Raw genomic sequence first — 17,473 nt, forward strand, 5'->3', positions numbered from 1 at the left:
CTACGATGGCCCCAGTGATCCTCACCCTCCTAGTGTTCAGCTCCTTGTGTGATTACCTCCCCTTGAACAAGGGATGGACTTAATGACTGGCTTCTGAGGAACAGATTATGGCCAAAGTGATGAGATGTCACCTCCAAGATTAGGTTTAAAAGATTTTCATTTCCATCGTGATGGCGCTCTCTGGCTCTTCTTGCTTGTTCATTCCGATGAAGCAAGATGCTATGTTGTGAGCTACCCAAGGAGAGGCCCACATAACAAGGAACTGAGGACAGCTTCTGGTTGACAGCACAAAGGAAAATGAATTCTGCCGATAACCACAAGAGTAAGCTTGAGATGATGACCGGGGTCCTGGCTGACCCACTGACTACAGCCTTCTAAGAGACCCTGAGCCAGAGGACCCAGCTAAGCTGTAGCCAAATCCCAGACCCATAGAAACTGTGAGATAATATTGTTGCAAGCCACTAAGTTTCATGGTAACTTGTTTCACAGCAGTAGCTAACGAATACATATGTAAACCATGCTAGATCCTGTTACCCAGCTCCTTCCCATGTTTGAGAACCATGCTTCTCAGGATCCCCGGAGTTCCAGTTTGTTACCAGGTGATCTCATGTGAGTTGCTCTCAGAAGATAGAAGGCAAAAAATGCCCCAGCTCGCAGTCCTTAGTCTTCCTTATCTATCTAAACTCACTTTGGTGCTCTTAGCCAGAACCACAGCTTTCAAACCTACTCCACCCACAGCCTTCCCCATCTCTGTTGAAAGAACTCCATCCTTCTAGCTGTTCAGCCCAAGAGTTTCTCTTGATTGTAATACAGCACATCCAGTCCAATAAAGAAATCCTGATAGTTCTACTTTTAGAACATATCCAGAATCTGACCATTTTATCGCTTCCACTGTTGTCATGCTGGTTCAATTCTTCATCTTTTCTGATTACTGAAATCATTGAATTCATCTTGCTGGCATCTAATTTGCCCTTTGACAGTCCATTCTCAACAAATGCCAAGGTAATGCTTTTAAAAATAAGTCAAATAATGTATTCTGCTGTTCAAAAGCATGCAATAGCTTCTTCTCATGTCAGCATAAAATCAAAATCGTAATTGTGGCCCACCATGCCCTACCTAGCCTTGCCCCATCACCTTTCTGACCTCATCTCTGTGGCTTTCACCTCCTTGTTCTCTGTTTACAGCCCCCTTGCTGTTCCTTAAACACACAGGCATGCTCCACCTTACGGCCTTCACACAGGCTATTCCCAGCCCTCCACCCGCCTCTCTCAGAGGGGACTCCACCCACCACCCAGAGGGCTGATTCAGTAGGTCTGGGGTGGGGCTTGAGAACATGCATTTATAACAAGTTCCCAACAGACACTGCTGCCGCTACTGGTATAGGAACCACACTTTGAGAAACACTGCCCTAGTAATGTCCATAATATATTAAATGCTCTCCTATGCATCTAGAATAATAGCTCTATACCATCCCAGGGAGAACTGAAAATAGTATTGAACACAAATAGAACTCCAGGTGAAAAAGGCTGTGAAATACCTTCCAGATTAACTCTCCATTTTCAAGTCTTTGCTCAAACATCAGCACCTTAAGCATATTGTGATCTCTCCCCATCTATATTTGCTCTCAATCCACCTTACCTTGGTCTCCTTTCTTTGTTCCCATAGGATTTATTACTTAAATGCTACGATTTACTTACCTATGGTTTACACTCTCTCCCCTACAAGAATGCAAAATCCAAGAGGAAGGGATCTTTGTTTTTTATCACAAGGGGAAGACTTTTTTCAATATAATTCAAATATTTGGACTGATACTGAGTTGAATCTTTTTAATTTCCTCTGCAGAATATAAACTGATTCTTTAAAAATATATGAACTACACATGTTCATAGGAGGAGAGTATAGTAGAGAGGAAAAATAGACTTTGTCAGATGAATCTGGATTCTAACATTGGCTTCACTATTAGCTAAATGTTTACCCAACGCCAATGTCATCACTCCGGGACTCAATGTCTTCATCTTTAAAGTGATGATAACAGTAGGTGATTGTTAAAACTAAATTAGACAAATGTATACAAAATATCTTACACAGTTGTCACTGCAGTGGCTCCATAAATATTACTTCCCCATTCATATCTGACCTCCTCTAGGTCACATTGCATTTGAGGTGCACATTGTCTAAAAACCAGTCCTTTTAGTTCTAGATAGAATCATATACAAAGGCACACTTTAAAAAAAAAAATAAAAACCTATTAATGACCACAGATAGAACTCTGCTTTAAAACCTAACAAAAACCTCGGCCTAAATTTTCCATAGTAGCTTCAAGTAAAGTTTTCCAACATATATCAAATATAATGTATAAAAATGATAGTACTTTACTATTTTGCTGATACTGACAAAGTATTTCAAATTCAACTCCCATAAAATATTAAAATCTCCACTGACAGTTTTTATCCATAAATGTGTTTCTGAGCAACAGGCTGCTTAAGTTCTACTGGCCTTTCTAAATGAGACCTACACCTCACTGTAAAACTAAAACCTCATATTTCTTATCAGAAGCATCTGAGAAAAGAAAAATAATTTTTACAATGTGAGTATTCTAAGTCTACCTGCTTAAGGTATAAATGCCCTGTATAAGAATATAGCAACAGTAACTATTTTCACAATTGTAGTGAAATATATATATATATGTATTCGTGCTGTTTATGCTGCACACTCATGCATGACCTGATATTGCTGAAATAGAGTCTTTATTTCTGAACATTCCAAAACAGCAGTGTACACAGTAACAAATATTAAGTCATATGCCATAAGAAAGCATTCATTAGTGCAAATGGATTTTGTAAAAGGTCTATCAAAAAGATTTATTTGCTTTAAAATGCATTCATTTCCAGAAGCATTGTTAATAAAACATTACAGTTTCATCCTTTGTAATAAAGTATTGAAAATCAATTGTGGTACAGTAGCAAACATTGCAGGTATTAAGTGCAATGAGCTTGTGGTGCCGTTATAAATATGAAACCCATGTATGACAATAAATTAACAATGAAAAAGACAAGACCATTTAACTCTGCTGTCTGGCTATCTCCTTGCAATGCTTCAGATTATGTTGTGCTCCTTCAACACAAAGTTATGTCTCTCAAATTGTATGATGTATTTTTGCGGATATATCCCTAGAGCTAAAAAAATAGTACCTTACCACAAAAATATTTTTATGGCACAAAATTTAAGTTGTTCCATAGTGGTTCACATAGGTGTAAAAAGAAATAGGCACAAAAAATAAAATTCCTGTAAACTATAAAAAAGTAAATTTCAATGCATACATTATAGAACCTAGTTGTAAATATGCAATGTATTAAAATACAGAACATGTAATGGAAAGATGCTTAGAACACGTAAGTAAATTGAACAAGTTACTTTAAAAAACTCATATGGCAAAGCATTATTGATACATCTCAATTCTCTCAAAAAGTATTCGGGTACAGAGCAGTCCTACAAAAACTTCCTAGATCTAAGCGTCACAATACTGCAACCGTGGATTTGAGAATGTTGCAGTATCTCAGGCAAATATTTAAGTGCAATCATTAGTCTCTGGTGACTGGTCCATTGAAAAACAATGCAGTAAATATATTAAAATGCAAAAGGGAAAGAATATCCCAACGTCCGCTGTTACCCAGCCAGCTAGGTAACACAACCCTCATGTTTCACTTCTTTCCCATTCTTCAAGGGGCATATAAAACTGCATCAGTAGCAACCATCTCTCCAATTTCCATCCCTCAGAGTGCTGAGTGAAGACAGAGGCTTTGGAGGCTGGAGGAAACTATAAAGGGACGAGAAAAAGAAAGACTGTTAATAATCCCATGAGTTGCATCACTTACTTTGATCTACTCTCCCATCGATGCTCCTTCAACTCCAGTAATGAAAAGCTATCGGCACTATCCAAAGCGTAGCTTAGGTTCACACCTGTGGGCCTTCATAGCAGGCTCACCTGATGAGGCCCCAGCTCACAGCACAATGCCATGGGTGTTGTATGTGCACAAGCAAATTTGCAACATAAATAAAAATGACCAGTATCCTTAGTGTATTAAAAGTGTTTTAAAATCAGAAAGAATAAGAAACTCCTCAATAGGAAAATAACCTAAAAACAAAAATGGTCACTGAATACAAACAGCAAATAAACATGAAGAAAGTTTTCAACCTTACTAGTAATTGAAAATGTGCCTGTCATATTGGCAAAGTATTTAAAAAGAACAGTAATACCCAGTGTTTGCTTTAGTTTGGGAAAACAGACCCTCTCATATATTCTGGCAGTGACCACTTTTCCAGGAGTTTAGTTTGGAGACACATATCCAGGGATAAATGGATGGTCTACAATAACCTATATGCGTCAAATAATGTGATTCTATTCAGCATGAGCATGACAACATAGCTCTGCATTTACTAAGCAGAATAAGCCAGAATTTACTAAACAAACATGTAGCAAAATGATTTCTATCTGGGTAGTAGGATTATGGGTCAGCATTTACTTTTTCATTTTTCAATAGTTTTAAAAATTTGTTTTTGATCTGAACACCTATTACTAACTTTAATCAAAAACAAAAACCAAAACTATTTACACATACATAAATGCATAGAGAAAAAAACTACTTCTTCCTACATCCCTTTCAAACTTTTACTATGGTTCCCTCCCCCTCTTCCTTCATATCCTAATTTCTTAAAAGACTTTTATTTATTCTCTCCTTTTCCTCATCTTCCAATCTCTCTGCAACCCAATATCATAGCTTTTGTTTTTTACTATAAAACACTTTAGGATATCCAGTTCTAGAAGAGGACACCATGACCATAAATAAGCTGATCTAAAATGTCCTCTGCAAGTGATCTGGAATTCTGAAGGTAAGAAAAAACTCTACCTGGACCATACCGAATTGACAAACATAAGCGGATAAAGCCCCCACTGAGTATCACTAAGATCCTTTTCAAACCATGAGTTTGGGGGAAGGGTGTGCATGTGCACATGTGCCTAACACGTTTTTCTACATTTTGATAAAAAGTGACTGATTCAGCAAATATTTGAGAACCTACCCTGCAATAGGCATAATTCTTGGCACCAGTAATATAGAGCCGTGAACCAAAGAATCAAATACATCCACCCCCATGGGGCTTACGCTTCAGATAAAGCTGTCATCTGAGCAAAGGCCTGAAGGAGGCAGGGAACACGCAAATAATCTCGGGGCAGAAAACTACAAAAGCTCTGGAGATGGAGCTTACCTGGCAAAAGCAAACAGTGCATCAGGAGTGAAGTGATGGTGGAGTAAGGGAAGAAGATGAGATCACAGAAAAGGGGACCCGACCATACAGGGACACCCATCACTTTACAAAGAGAGGGACACAAGCCAGGCCATAAAGGGTAGGGGCCTATTTAGGTTCAACTGAGCCAAGGCAAAAGTCAGGAGGGTTCTGGAAACAGTTTCTAGTTTCAAACTGCAAATGAAGTTATGCAAACAAAGATTCTTACCTTCTAACAGGTTGTGCAATTTTGCTACGAGGCAGGTTACTCCCATTTATTGCCAATGAAGGTCTTGGAAGTGCACTGCGACCCATTATCCCAGAAGCTGCAGCTTTGTTTGGTGTGGGGATTCCTGTGTTGGAATATAACTGTAAGCCGTTGGATAAAGGCATGTTACTGCTGCCTTGAACGGTTGGACTCACGTAGGCTGTGGCTTTGAGAGGCTGTCGGACAGACACTGGGAAATGTCCCACGCTGTGGACTCTGTGTTGCAGCTGTCCTGGTGAAGGAACTAGAAGAGAACATGACATTCATGTGAGGAAACTTCTACTGCAATGCAACTTAGGGAATGTGACATGTTATATTCAGAAGACCCTACATTGTCTAAGAGTACAATATGCACAGGAAGCAGTAAGGGAAATACAGGTTCCAGACAGCATTTCATAGAGGAAAATTCTAATCCTTGACAAGAGTGTCTTAGTCTATCAGTGAGCAACATTTTGGGGTAACTAACTATAATCAGAAGCCAGTTCTAAGCACAGCCTCCCTTCCTTTTAGCAAATTTGATACTCTCTGTGTTCTTATAAGACAAATTCTTTCTTGCTTGCTTTGAAGACATTACGATTTCTTGATGGTTGCTCTGGGGATAGTTTCATGAAAAAGTATTAATTAAAAAAACCCTCAATATATACATATGGCTCAATTTCTTTTGAAGCATAATATACATATAGCACATAAGTCTTGAGTCTATAGCTCAATGAATTTTCAAAATGAACACACTCATGTAACTGCTCCCCATATCAAGATGTTAAACTTCACCAGCACCTTACAAGGCTCTGTCATGCCCATTCCAAACTCCTCCAAAGGTAACTGTTACCCCCACTTTTATCACTATGGACTGGTTATTCCTATCTTGAGCTTCACAGAAACAGAATTATATAGTATGTTCCTTTTTGTATTTGGCTTCTTTCACTCGACGTTATGGCCTGTGAGATTCATCCGTGTTGCTGTATTACTGTACAGTGACTATTCCATTACATGAATGCAGTGATCTGTCCCTCTGATGATGAAAAGCTAGATTATTTCAAGTCTGGGTTTTATGAACATTCTTGAATATGTTTTGGTGATCATATGCACTCATTCTGTTGTATATATTTCAAATTCTACATTCAGATAAATTTAGTAAAGTCATTGGATACAATATCAAAATTTTAAACATCAATTGTATTATAAATGCCAGTAAACTAGCAGAACCTAAAATATGAAAAAAACACTATTTGTAAAAACATAAAAAATCAAATCCCTAAGAACAAATTTAAGTATAGAGATATAAAACCTCCAAATTAGAAAGCTATAAAACATTGCTGAGTGACGTTAAAGACCTAATCAATGAAGCACTATTCCACATTAATGGATAAGAAGGCTTATTAAGATTCTCCCAAATTGATCTACAGATTCATTCAATGAAATTTCAATTTCATTTGACATGAAATTACAGAATAGTTATTCAGAAACTGAGTTCTATCAGCCCTATTATCTTTCCTACACACAACATAAATAACCACCCTTAATTTAAAAAAAAAAAAACAGATAAAAGAAACTGTAGACTATAAAAGAAACTATATATATATTGAAGGTTTTTAATTAATACTTTTTTAAAAGCAGTTTTAGGTTTACAGAATAATTGAACGGGAAGTACAGAGAATTTCCATAAAACTGCTCACCCTCCATGCCTCTCTAATTTTCCCTACCATTAACTTGCATTAGTGCAGTAGACTTGTTACAGTTGATGAACTAATATCTTAAAATCAATAGGCATAATTCTAATTTTACAAGTGAGAAAAGAATCAGAAAAAATACATAACTTGCCCAAGAGTTTATAATTAAAACCTAAACCTAGGTCTTTTTTATTTTTTAACAGTTCTGCATTAAACATGTCTTTTTTTAATTAGGCATTAATCTAGGGTCTGTGATAGATATAAAGATGAGTAGGATATAGTAAAAATGACTATTAAAATTATTGGTATTTCATAATTTTGACCTGAAAATATCAGATATACATAGGTCAACCTAAAATCTACCCTCAAAGAGCTCAAAACCTAAGAGAATTGAGACCAGCATTCATAGATGGGTAGATTATTAATATCTACATGGCAATAAATGTCATAAGAGTAAAATGCTCTATGGGAATACAGAGACAACCATTTTCCTCCCTCTATACCTTGCCACCTTTCCAACTTTCTCTGTCTACCTTGTTCTTTCCAGAAAGTAAAATGGTCCAGAACTAGGAACCTTCATGATATAAATTCAGAATGTATAAAGAACAGCAGCTTAGAATGCTCAGAAATAAAAAGAAATGAAAGCAGAATCCTAAGATTTTAAAACAAAATATGATGACTGACCTCATATAACACATTGACACTCTCTCAATATGCTTGAGTTAAAACGATTTTATTTTCATTTCTTTTACATTTATTAATTTGAATTCTTCTACAATAAATTTCCCCTCCTCTGCATTCATTTGTGTATTCAATTAAGAATAGACCCATAGATATTTATTTTATTCTATCATTTATAATCCATCCCTATAATTATTTATTCAGTAGCTTGAATTGTCCCCGATTTGGCCATTGGGCACTTCAATCAAAGCCGAACATTCTTTGTAGTGTGCAGTCTATTTCATTCTGGCTGTTAACACACTGAGGTGGAGTAAATTCCTAATCATTGCCACATCTGCTATTGTCAAAACCATATTTCTCCCATCCCACACTTACACTAATGAGTTTTGTAACTCAAATATAGAATTTCTCTCAGTTAAATGTCCTCATCATATACTTGGCCCATTGTTCTAACTTCCTGATATAAAATCAGATAGTCATCCTCTCAGTTTCACGCCATTAGCAAACTTCACAGGTTGCCTCTGTGTCTTTACACAAGTCATTAATTCAAATATTTGACAGGTCAAGCCTTCAGATAGAACCATATGGCATTCATTCATTCATTCATTCATTCAAGCATTCACTGAAAGTTCATTATGTTCAGGCAACATGCCAGATGCTGGGAACAGAAAATCAAATAAGCTATGATCCACGCCTACGGTCAGCATATAACCTACGAAGGAAGATAAATTATATTAACAGTAGAACCTGACACATTAAATAACAGAGGTAAGCACCAAAAATCTAATCTATTCTAGCCTTGCTGTGGGGATGTTTGGGGGAGTGTTAGGGTCATCAATAAAGCCATGGAGACTTTCAAAGGGCATGGTATTCATACTGTATTATAAAGGTCAGCAGGAATAAACTGGATGAAAGAGGAGACAGAAAAATGCAGGCGGAGAATAGCGGCATGTGGAGTCAGAATATCACAGTAGTTGAAAGAAAGCCAGAGCTCGGTTTGCATCTAGCAAACCTGCTCTTCTGCGCTCTGCTCTTCCACCTGCATAGCCTTGGGCAAACCGTGACTTAACCTATCTAAAACCGTCTCCTTGTCCACAAAATGGGAATGACAATCACAGAGTTGTTGGTAGGGCTAAATAAGATAATGAATATAAACTAATTGGCACAGTCCCTTGCACAGAGTCAAAGCTGTCATTTGGTTGTTAGGAACTAAGACATAAAAGAAAAACCATCGCATGTTGGGGAAATACCATTTGAAACCCAAAACTGGGCTTGAGGGAGAAGGACTACAAACCCTTCTGGATACAGATGCAGACATCTGGTTGTTGACTCTTGGCCAATACAGGCTGAAAACACTTCGGGTCTCCCAAGTTTGGGCACATCTACATGTACTGCCACTATGACCTTGTGCCTTTCTCGCAGGGGGGGTCAGGGTAAGACTTCACCCCAACAACCCATCTTGGCAGTGTGAGTAGAAATGAGGGAGAAAATCTGGAATTATCACATCCCTGCAGAAGGTGAAGACACAGCACTGGGTCTAACACTCACTACATTGCTCACTGCTAGATGAAATGTATAAAAAGTGAGCAAGATTGTGGGGTAAGCTGAAATGGAGCAGATAAAAGCTATATTAGACACACTAAAACGTAACTTCATTTGGGGGAAAAGAAATGCCATGGACTGGTGAAAGATAAGACCAAAGTAACAGACAGAATTAAGCATGCTTCTTCAGAGTAAAGGTATCAGACCACTAGAAAGAGGAGAATCTGTAAAGGCAAAAGGTTCTTCTATGATGACTGGATAAAGCAATCACCACTTAGTACTTCTACTATCCTTGAATATAAAGGACTACATACAATTTACTATTTAATTGGTAACATAAGCACTGGTGAAAATACTACTCAACTGTAATGGTGAAATACAAAACAAAAAGATACAAGACAAGGAGAAAAGTTTCCTTTAGTGTGCTTTCAAGTTAAAAAAAAGGGAGGAAATGAAACAGTAATATTTTCTTAATAGGTGTTACAACTAATTAAAAATTACAAAAAATTAAAATTTTTTATACTTACTACAAGATTGTATTCTTGAAATTCCATTTCCAGCTCCATGCAAGCTTGAGTCAAAACTCTGACTGTTTCGCACGGTGACTGGAGAACTAACGTTGCTACTAACGGTGGTTGTACTTGGCATCCGGGCGAGATTAGGCATACTTCTTCGGAGCTTATCTGAAAAAGAAAAGAATTTTACTAAATTTTTTTTTTACTAATTTTATTTAAAAATAAAAAATGTTGTGCCAATTAAAACACTAGCTTTCAAAAGTAAATGATAAATAGGAATTATCACGTTCTTATGATCAAACTATGAGAGAATTAACCTGCTATATAGGAAAACACACTCTCTAACCAGAAGGTTCCACCAAAACTGTTAAAACAAGTATTCTATATAAAGAAACAGGGATCAGCTAATCAATTATCTTTGTTCCTATGCAATAAGTAGATAAAACTATATTAAATAAGAGTATAAAATCATCTTAAGCCATTTAATTTACCAAAAAACACTACAAATTAAGTTATATGTTTATTTTTTAAAACTATAAGAGTCAAAACCAACACTTACTGAATCTTTTGCTAACCTATCAAAATGAAACAAAGTAACAAAATTCCAACTTGAGATGTCTTAACATATTTATTCATCATATCAACATGACCACTCCAACTTCTGGAAATTTTTAACTTTCATGAGTATGCCAACAAATGTTTGGAGATTTGGAGAAGACCAAGAAAATACTTCAATTTCTTTCTCCTTGCTAAGTACATCTTCTGCCACCAGGAGGCAGCAGACAGTCATACACAGATCTCAACATTGCTGAGATTTTTAAATCCGCTGCAAAAGACAACCTACAAGACTGTTTCTTAATACACCCCCCCACACACACACACAAAAACTAAAGTACATATGTCAGGTCACCCAAGCTGAGAAAACAAAGGATATATTTAAATACTAAGCCAAAGCCCATTCAAGTACAAAACTGCATTCATTTCTTTCTCCCCTTCACACCCTGTTCTCCTTTGTTACTTAGATCCATAAACTGTAGCGCTGTCCAACAAGTCCCATAATCCTGAAGTCTGGGATTCTCCAAAGATTCACCTTCCCCTTTCACCCTAGACTCCAAGTCCTATAGAGTCTGTGTATTCTGCCTCATGAATATTTAATTCTGCCTCATGAATATTTAGTGCATCTTCCACTACCACCTAGTTCAGCCCTCAGTATTTATCACCTACCTTTTCACAAAATTCTCGTAGTTGGTCTCCACACACCCTGCCTTGTTCCTCTAATCCATCTCCCATACAGCCAGTCCCACTCTCCTCAGAGCACCAGCACACATGCAGTCACCCCCTTGCTGAAACTCTTCCGGTTCCAATGCCTCTCCCACTTGTCATGTGAAAGCCAAGCGCCTGCACATGGATGGCCCAGATAAGGACATCAAGGCACAACAGGTGCCTCCTGCTACACCCACCCTGGCCTCTCCAACCACAGGGGAGTCTTCTACCACCTACAAGCCTGCACCCTCCGCCTGGACACCCTGGCCCACTTTGTGGAAGGAACTCGAATGAACAAGGGAATAAATTATTTATTGTGTATATACAAAATGCCAGGCACTCTGAGATGGGGATATTTATTTATTAGACAAATACCATTCCCATTCCCATTGAGTTTAGTGTCTAGACTAGTGTTTCTCAGTGTTTTATTTTCCCCGTTATTGAGCCTAAGGAGAAAATCTAAAATAAATTTAAATTGAATTTAAAATGTAATTTCTCCCAGATGAAAGAAATTAAATATTATTAACACTTTGAAAGGTAGGGGAACACTTTGGAAGATCACAACCCATTATAATAGCTAAGATTTTTTCACTGCCCCCCAACTCTACAAGATATTTTTATCTTTATTTATATATACCCTAACACACTAAAATGCACACATCAGAACATTAGAGCTTGTGGTCATTTTCTTTCAAGCTAAATCAGAAAACAAATGGTATATTTGAACATTAATCCAAAACGCATTCAAGAACAAAATCAAACTCATCTCTTCGCCCCCCTCACACCCTGCTCCTTCTACATAACTTATACCCATTAACTGTAGCCCTGTCTAGTAATTTCTGCCTCCTTGGGGTGGTCTAGGAAGAAGAAAATTAAATATAAGTATATTTACATAATAAAAAAGCATAAGAAATTGTAGAGAACACTGGGATAGAAAATTGGAAAAGAGTATTTTACTCACCTGAATAACTCTTACTAATATTTTAAGAATTGTAACAATTATTACTTCCTTAGAGAAGCCTTTCTATATACCTCCTGCTTGAGGTATCTACCAGTCATACATTTCCTTACCTTCTGTGCAGATTTCTAGAGTAATAATGCTCAAATACTGCCACTGACTGTTAGATTTCTTGACTCTTTTCCTCATTATCTCCTTCAGGTCTATTTTTAACAATCTCATGTCTTGTTTCCCCAAATTCCTATTAAAGTTCCTAGCCCCACTCACCAGGCACTTAACATATTCAGCAAATACTGTGTGTTAGCAGAGAGTTTGTAGAAGTGAGAAATTAAAAAGAGAAGGGACAAAGTCTTGAAGTCTACATCTAGATCTTTTGAACATCACAAAAATTGGTGTGAAAATGTGAGCCTCTACCAGTATGAGGCCAAATTATTTTCACTATATATTTTTTAAGTAGCAAGGAGGTAGAGGGAAATAATATGCTGTTATTTAGAAAATTAATTGAGTTTCTAGGTTTCTTTTTTAAATTTCTATTTACTATAACAGTTTTCATATAGAGAAATGTTGAAAAATTATATCATAAACACATGTATGTTTTCCACCTAGATATACTGGTTGTTTCTATTTTGCCATATTTGATTCATCTCCATATATACATTTGTTTGCCTTTACTAAACAGTATAGCTGCAGACATCTTGACACTTTAACCATAAATGCACACGGACCTCCTAAGCATGAGAAAGTTCTACAGAATCACAATACTGTCATCATATATAAACAAATTAACAATAACATCATAATCCATACACAAAATTGTCCAAACATCTCAAGAATATCTTTCCTCCTAAACACAATCCAATCAAGATTCATGTACTACACTTGGTTGTTATGTCTCTAATTCCCATTAATCTAGATCCATCACTCTTTAAAACCAATCTTTACCGTGTGTAAGCACCAAATCAGTTTTTCAAGCTTTAATTTTGAAATATATGTTCTTAAAAACAAAGTCTTCCAAGTGTAAATATTTAGGACACCATTTCTCTGGGAGCTAAGCTGTGATCTCCAACTTGTGTCAGACCATCTGGAAATGAGGCACACTTGCCTGTCAAACAATTTGGAACGTCTTAATAACCACATATACTTTAAAGTTCAAGGAACCAAAACTCATGCTTTATTTACTGTCTTCACAAGAAATCAGCAAGTCAATATTCAAGGACTTAGATGCAGCAGGAAACTGGAGGATATACCAAGGAAAGAATTCCAATGAGTTTGTTCATGTTATAGAGACAGCAAGGCTCACCACTCCATGGAACAAAAGATTCAGGAATCTTTAGGAATAAAGGAGATTCTCAGTTACCCACCCAACAGCGGGACCTACTAATAGCCTTGCAGTCAATACCAGGGCCAGAGGAGGTCCTCATGCTAACAGTGACTACACATGATGCCACAGATAACCCCCGAACCCTAAAAATAACAAAAAAGTTGGTAAAGATTCTGCAAGGTTTAGTCATTTTTGATCTCTAACATGTTATTCCAAATATTCTTTTAATTCTATGAGTCCCAGAAAATATTCCAAGAACTTTTATGAGCCATCTCTTTGAATTTAGACTATATAGAAGCTATGGAAGCTGTAAATATACATTTCTAGTAAATATTCATTTACTTTTAGTTATTTTTAAATAGACTCAATTATTTAATAGTTATTTTCTCCTATCTATATTATTTTGATAATTTAGAAAAAATATTTGATAGATTACATTCAAAGTTACCATTCTTATTTCACAATTTTGTCCAAATAATATTCTATGGTAACAAATGCAGGCTCAAGACATCTGAGCCACACATTCACAAAAGTTTAGAAAAAGAGTCGAGGGAGACCACCTTTATTCAACGCATCCACTCCAAGCTCCTGGCAATGTAACACTGATTATTGCATTTACTCTTTATAGCATAATTTAGGTTGAAGGAATATGTGCCAGATGGTTTGCTGTGGAATTATACCTAAGTTTACTAAGATAATATCTTGTCCACAATTTATAGTTAGGGAAACCGAAGCTTAGAGACTCAAGAAACCCCTCAAGGAAGTGGGCAGATAGGACTGGCACTCGAGGTCTACTGCACTTCATGCGTATGCTCTCAGCCACTGATTAGTCAGGTGTGGTACCCAGAAAATTGCCTCTGTATTCCATTTTTATTTGTGTTATGGAAACCAGACCTTTTAAGAAAAATAAAACTGCCACAAAGGAACCTAAACTGTGGTGTATCTCCACCTTCCTATCAAAGCACCGGTTTCAGGGAAACCTAACCCTTTTCAAAACAGGGTTGGATGAAAGTGAGTATCACTTTTCTAAGGTGTGACAAACAGTGCAGTGGAGGAAAATGATCCCATCGACAATACTAATCAAGATGCAGACCGAGCATCTGCTTGACAACTTGACTATGAACACCTGAGTAAAAATCCCTTTAGAGAAACAACTCTAGTTGCCCCGTCTCTCAATTTTAATATGACGGTATGACTTCCAGTAAGCACACGAGATATACTGTCTTTCTGGTATTTTGAGCTTTAATATATTAGTCACTGTGACATTTTATCTGCCACTCTCTTAAACTTGAAATCTCAATATGGTAGAAGATTATGAATATAAAATTTAAAATATTTTCAAATGATCTATTAATTAGCATGAATAATACAAGTACAGAGGAAGAAAAGGTAAAAACTAAAAACATGGTATAGGTGGATCACTAACACAATTGGTATCTGGTCTAGTGATATTTTTAAATACCGTTTGATCACTTCTAGGCCAAGCTTTAAGAAATGATGCTACATAATCATTAAAAGCTATAACTGTAGGCCGGGCATGGTGGTTCACGCCTGTAATCCTAGCACTCTGGGAGGCCGAGGCAGGCGGATTGCTCGAGGTCAGGAGTTCAAAACCAGCCTGAGCAAGAGCGAGACCCTGTCTCTACTATAAATAGAAAGAAATTAACTGGCCGATATATATATATACACACATAGATATATATATATAAAAAATTAGCCAGGCATGGTGGCACGTGCCTGTAGTCCCAGCTACTCGGGAGGCTGAGGCAGGAGGATCGTGTGAGCACAGGAGTTTGAGGTTGCTGTGAGCTAGGCTGACGCCACGGCACTCACTCTAGCCTGGGCAACAAAGTGAGACTCTGTCTCAAAAAAAAAAAAAAAAAGGTATAACTACAGAACTATGAATTATTTTTAAGAAGTTTGTTTCTTCATAATATATGGAATTTGTATGTGAAGGTCTGGCCAATCCTTAGTACAAAAACACACCAGGCTATTACATGACTACTTTCCCCATAGTTCTTGGAAGTCAGTGAATCCGACTCCTGGGAGTGAGGGAGAAAGATAAATGAAGAAGAGGAAGATAGAAAAAATATGACAGAGAATGACACATACTCCAACCCACCATGTTGACATTAGGACACATCAACCTCCTGTTTCCACGCCCAATATCAGCCTCCACATTCCTACTGCTACATAGGTCTTAATTCTAGCCGTCAGGAAATCAGAGGGAAAGATGCATCTCAAACTTCCCTCAATCTGCATGTGCACGAGCAGCGTCCATCCAAGCGTCATCACCCACGCTTACCCTCACTGTGCTACGAACAGGCGGTCAGGGACTGATGGCTGCACAAAGCTGAGAACAATGCAACTCAGAGCCTCAGACTCCAGGGGCTCGACCATGAACTCCTTAACCTGCACAACCCTGCAGCCATACCAGCAACAACATAAAGATGGTCCACACTGTTAACTCTTTCGGAGCCAGCTACCTCACGGTGGTTTTCTTGAAGCTATAAATCTGGGACCTGCCATCAGAAGCTGGTCAATTACAGATATAAACTTAGACCAAACTGATAAGGTCTTGAAGATGAACCTAACGAATCTGGAAAACATTTACCGATTATTTATGTTGACCTTCGAACCATTTCTTGACCACCTATGAAGGAACAAAGCACATCAAATACCGAAGAGGCACACGACCTACCTCCACTGGTCCTATTTGGCTGCTGATCTGGAGTTTGGGCTTGAGGAGAATAATACTGTTGCTGCTGGTAATTATTTGAAGGAAAATACTGGGAACTGGGGCTCCTCCTACACTCCCGAATGCTGGAGAAAGTCTGTGAGTGGGGGATTCCTCTTTGGAAAGGTAAACATCTTGGAAGACGAGGCTGAGGTGGTGGCAAATGATCAAACTCTTCTTCATCCTCCAGACTGTATCGGTCATATTCTTGATCGCTACTTGTCCCTTTTTTTCCTGAACTCAAGGACACACTGGAACTATGTCTTGACACAGATGCTGAAGTGGAAGCATAATCTTGCCTGAGACCTGTAAAATAACAACAGACGTATTCTTATGAGGTATTTCACTCTAGCTAACATTAAATTATAATTAATCAAATATTGGACAAAAATTTGTGCCAAATTATTCAAACAGAGACTCATTATCTTGTTCTTGGTTTGTTAAATCCCAAGAAAACAAATCCCAAGAAAACAAACACATTTACCTACTAAACAGATACCTAACGTTAGACAATTGTGTTTTGCAAAAAGCATTGCAAAGTTTAAATATACCTGCTATATATAGCTCATCGATATCTATCAATTTCTTTAAATGACCCCTTTTCAAATCAGGAAGTATTTAGAAAGAGAACTGTCTGCTATGAGTTAGAACAATTAAAATCATCCAATGTCTGTCCCAGTAAGAAGACAGTCTGCTCCCATTCACAAATTTCAAAGTCAAAAGGAAACTTTAAAACCCAAGGTACAAATATTTTCTAACAAGGTCATCTCTCTTTTGTTCTTTTTCGTTACTAATATTATCTCTTTCAAAGCACATTGACACTTCAATAGTTTTAGGTCATCTGAAATGGCAACCATCTAAAAATAATCAAACTGCAAGTTTCTTGCTATTTAACTTATTGCCAATACCCCAATTTTTTTTAAAGTGGTCTATCTCTGACTACTTCTGAAACTGACATCCAATCTTTTAGCCATACATTTTTAGAAAATTTAAATTTTCTGTTACTCAAAAATGATATAAAATAATCACTTTTTCCCTCAAAATGTATCTTATTAAATCCTGTACAGACATTACCATGTTTTTCATAGTAACCTTGAATAATTCTGAAAGCAGGCAATTGTTATATGCTTAAATGATACTTGGTTGTTTCTACTTATGTTTGGCCTGAAAAGATAACTCCAAAACAAACTTAGCCCAGTTCTGTGATCTGCACCTTATAGTGCCTCTGATACCAT

General features: G+C 37.2%; 1 protein-coding gene across 2 annotated transcripts in view; it reads right to left on the reverse strand.

The window, feature by feature from the left end:
- Positions 1-2,732: 2,732 nt before the first annotated feature.
- Positions 2,733-17,473, reverse strand: part of SLAIN1 (SLAIN motif family member 1) — a 54,388-nt gene continuing 39,647 nt past the window's right edge. For both annotated transcript variants that reach the window (XM_012785739.3, XM_020290296.2), the window contains 4 exons: positions 16,203-16,544; positions 9,972-10,127; positions 5,513-5,795; positions 2,733-3,817 (listed from right to left, as the gene is read on the reverse strand). In XM_012785739.3, the coding sequence (XP_012641193.3) occupies positions 3,742-3,817; positions 5,513-5,795; positions 9,972-10,127; positions 16,203-16,544 (857 nt within the window). In that variant the 3' untranslated portion in view covers positions 2,733-3,741. The remainder of the gene's footprint in view (positions 3,818-5,512; positions 5,796-9,971; positions 10,128-16,202; positions 16,545-17,473) is intronic.

The sequence above is a fragment of the Microcebus murinus genome, chromosome 13 (genome assembly GCF_040939455.1).
Source record: "Microcebus murinus isolate Inina chromosome 13, M.murinus_Inina_mat1.0, whole genome shotgun sequence".
Classification (NCBI taxonomy): Eukaryota; Metazoa; Chordata; class Mammalia; order Primates; family Cheirogaleidae; genus Microcebus; species Microcebus murinus.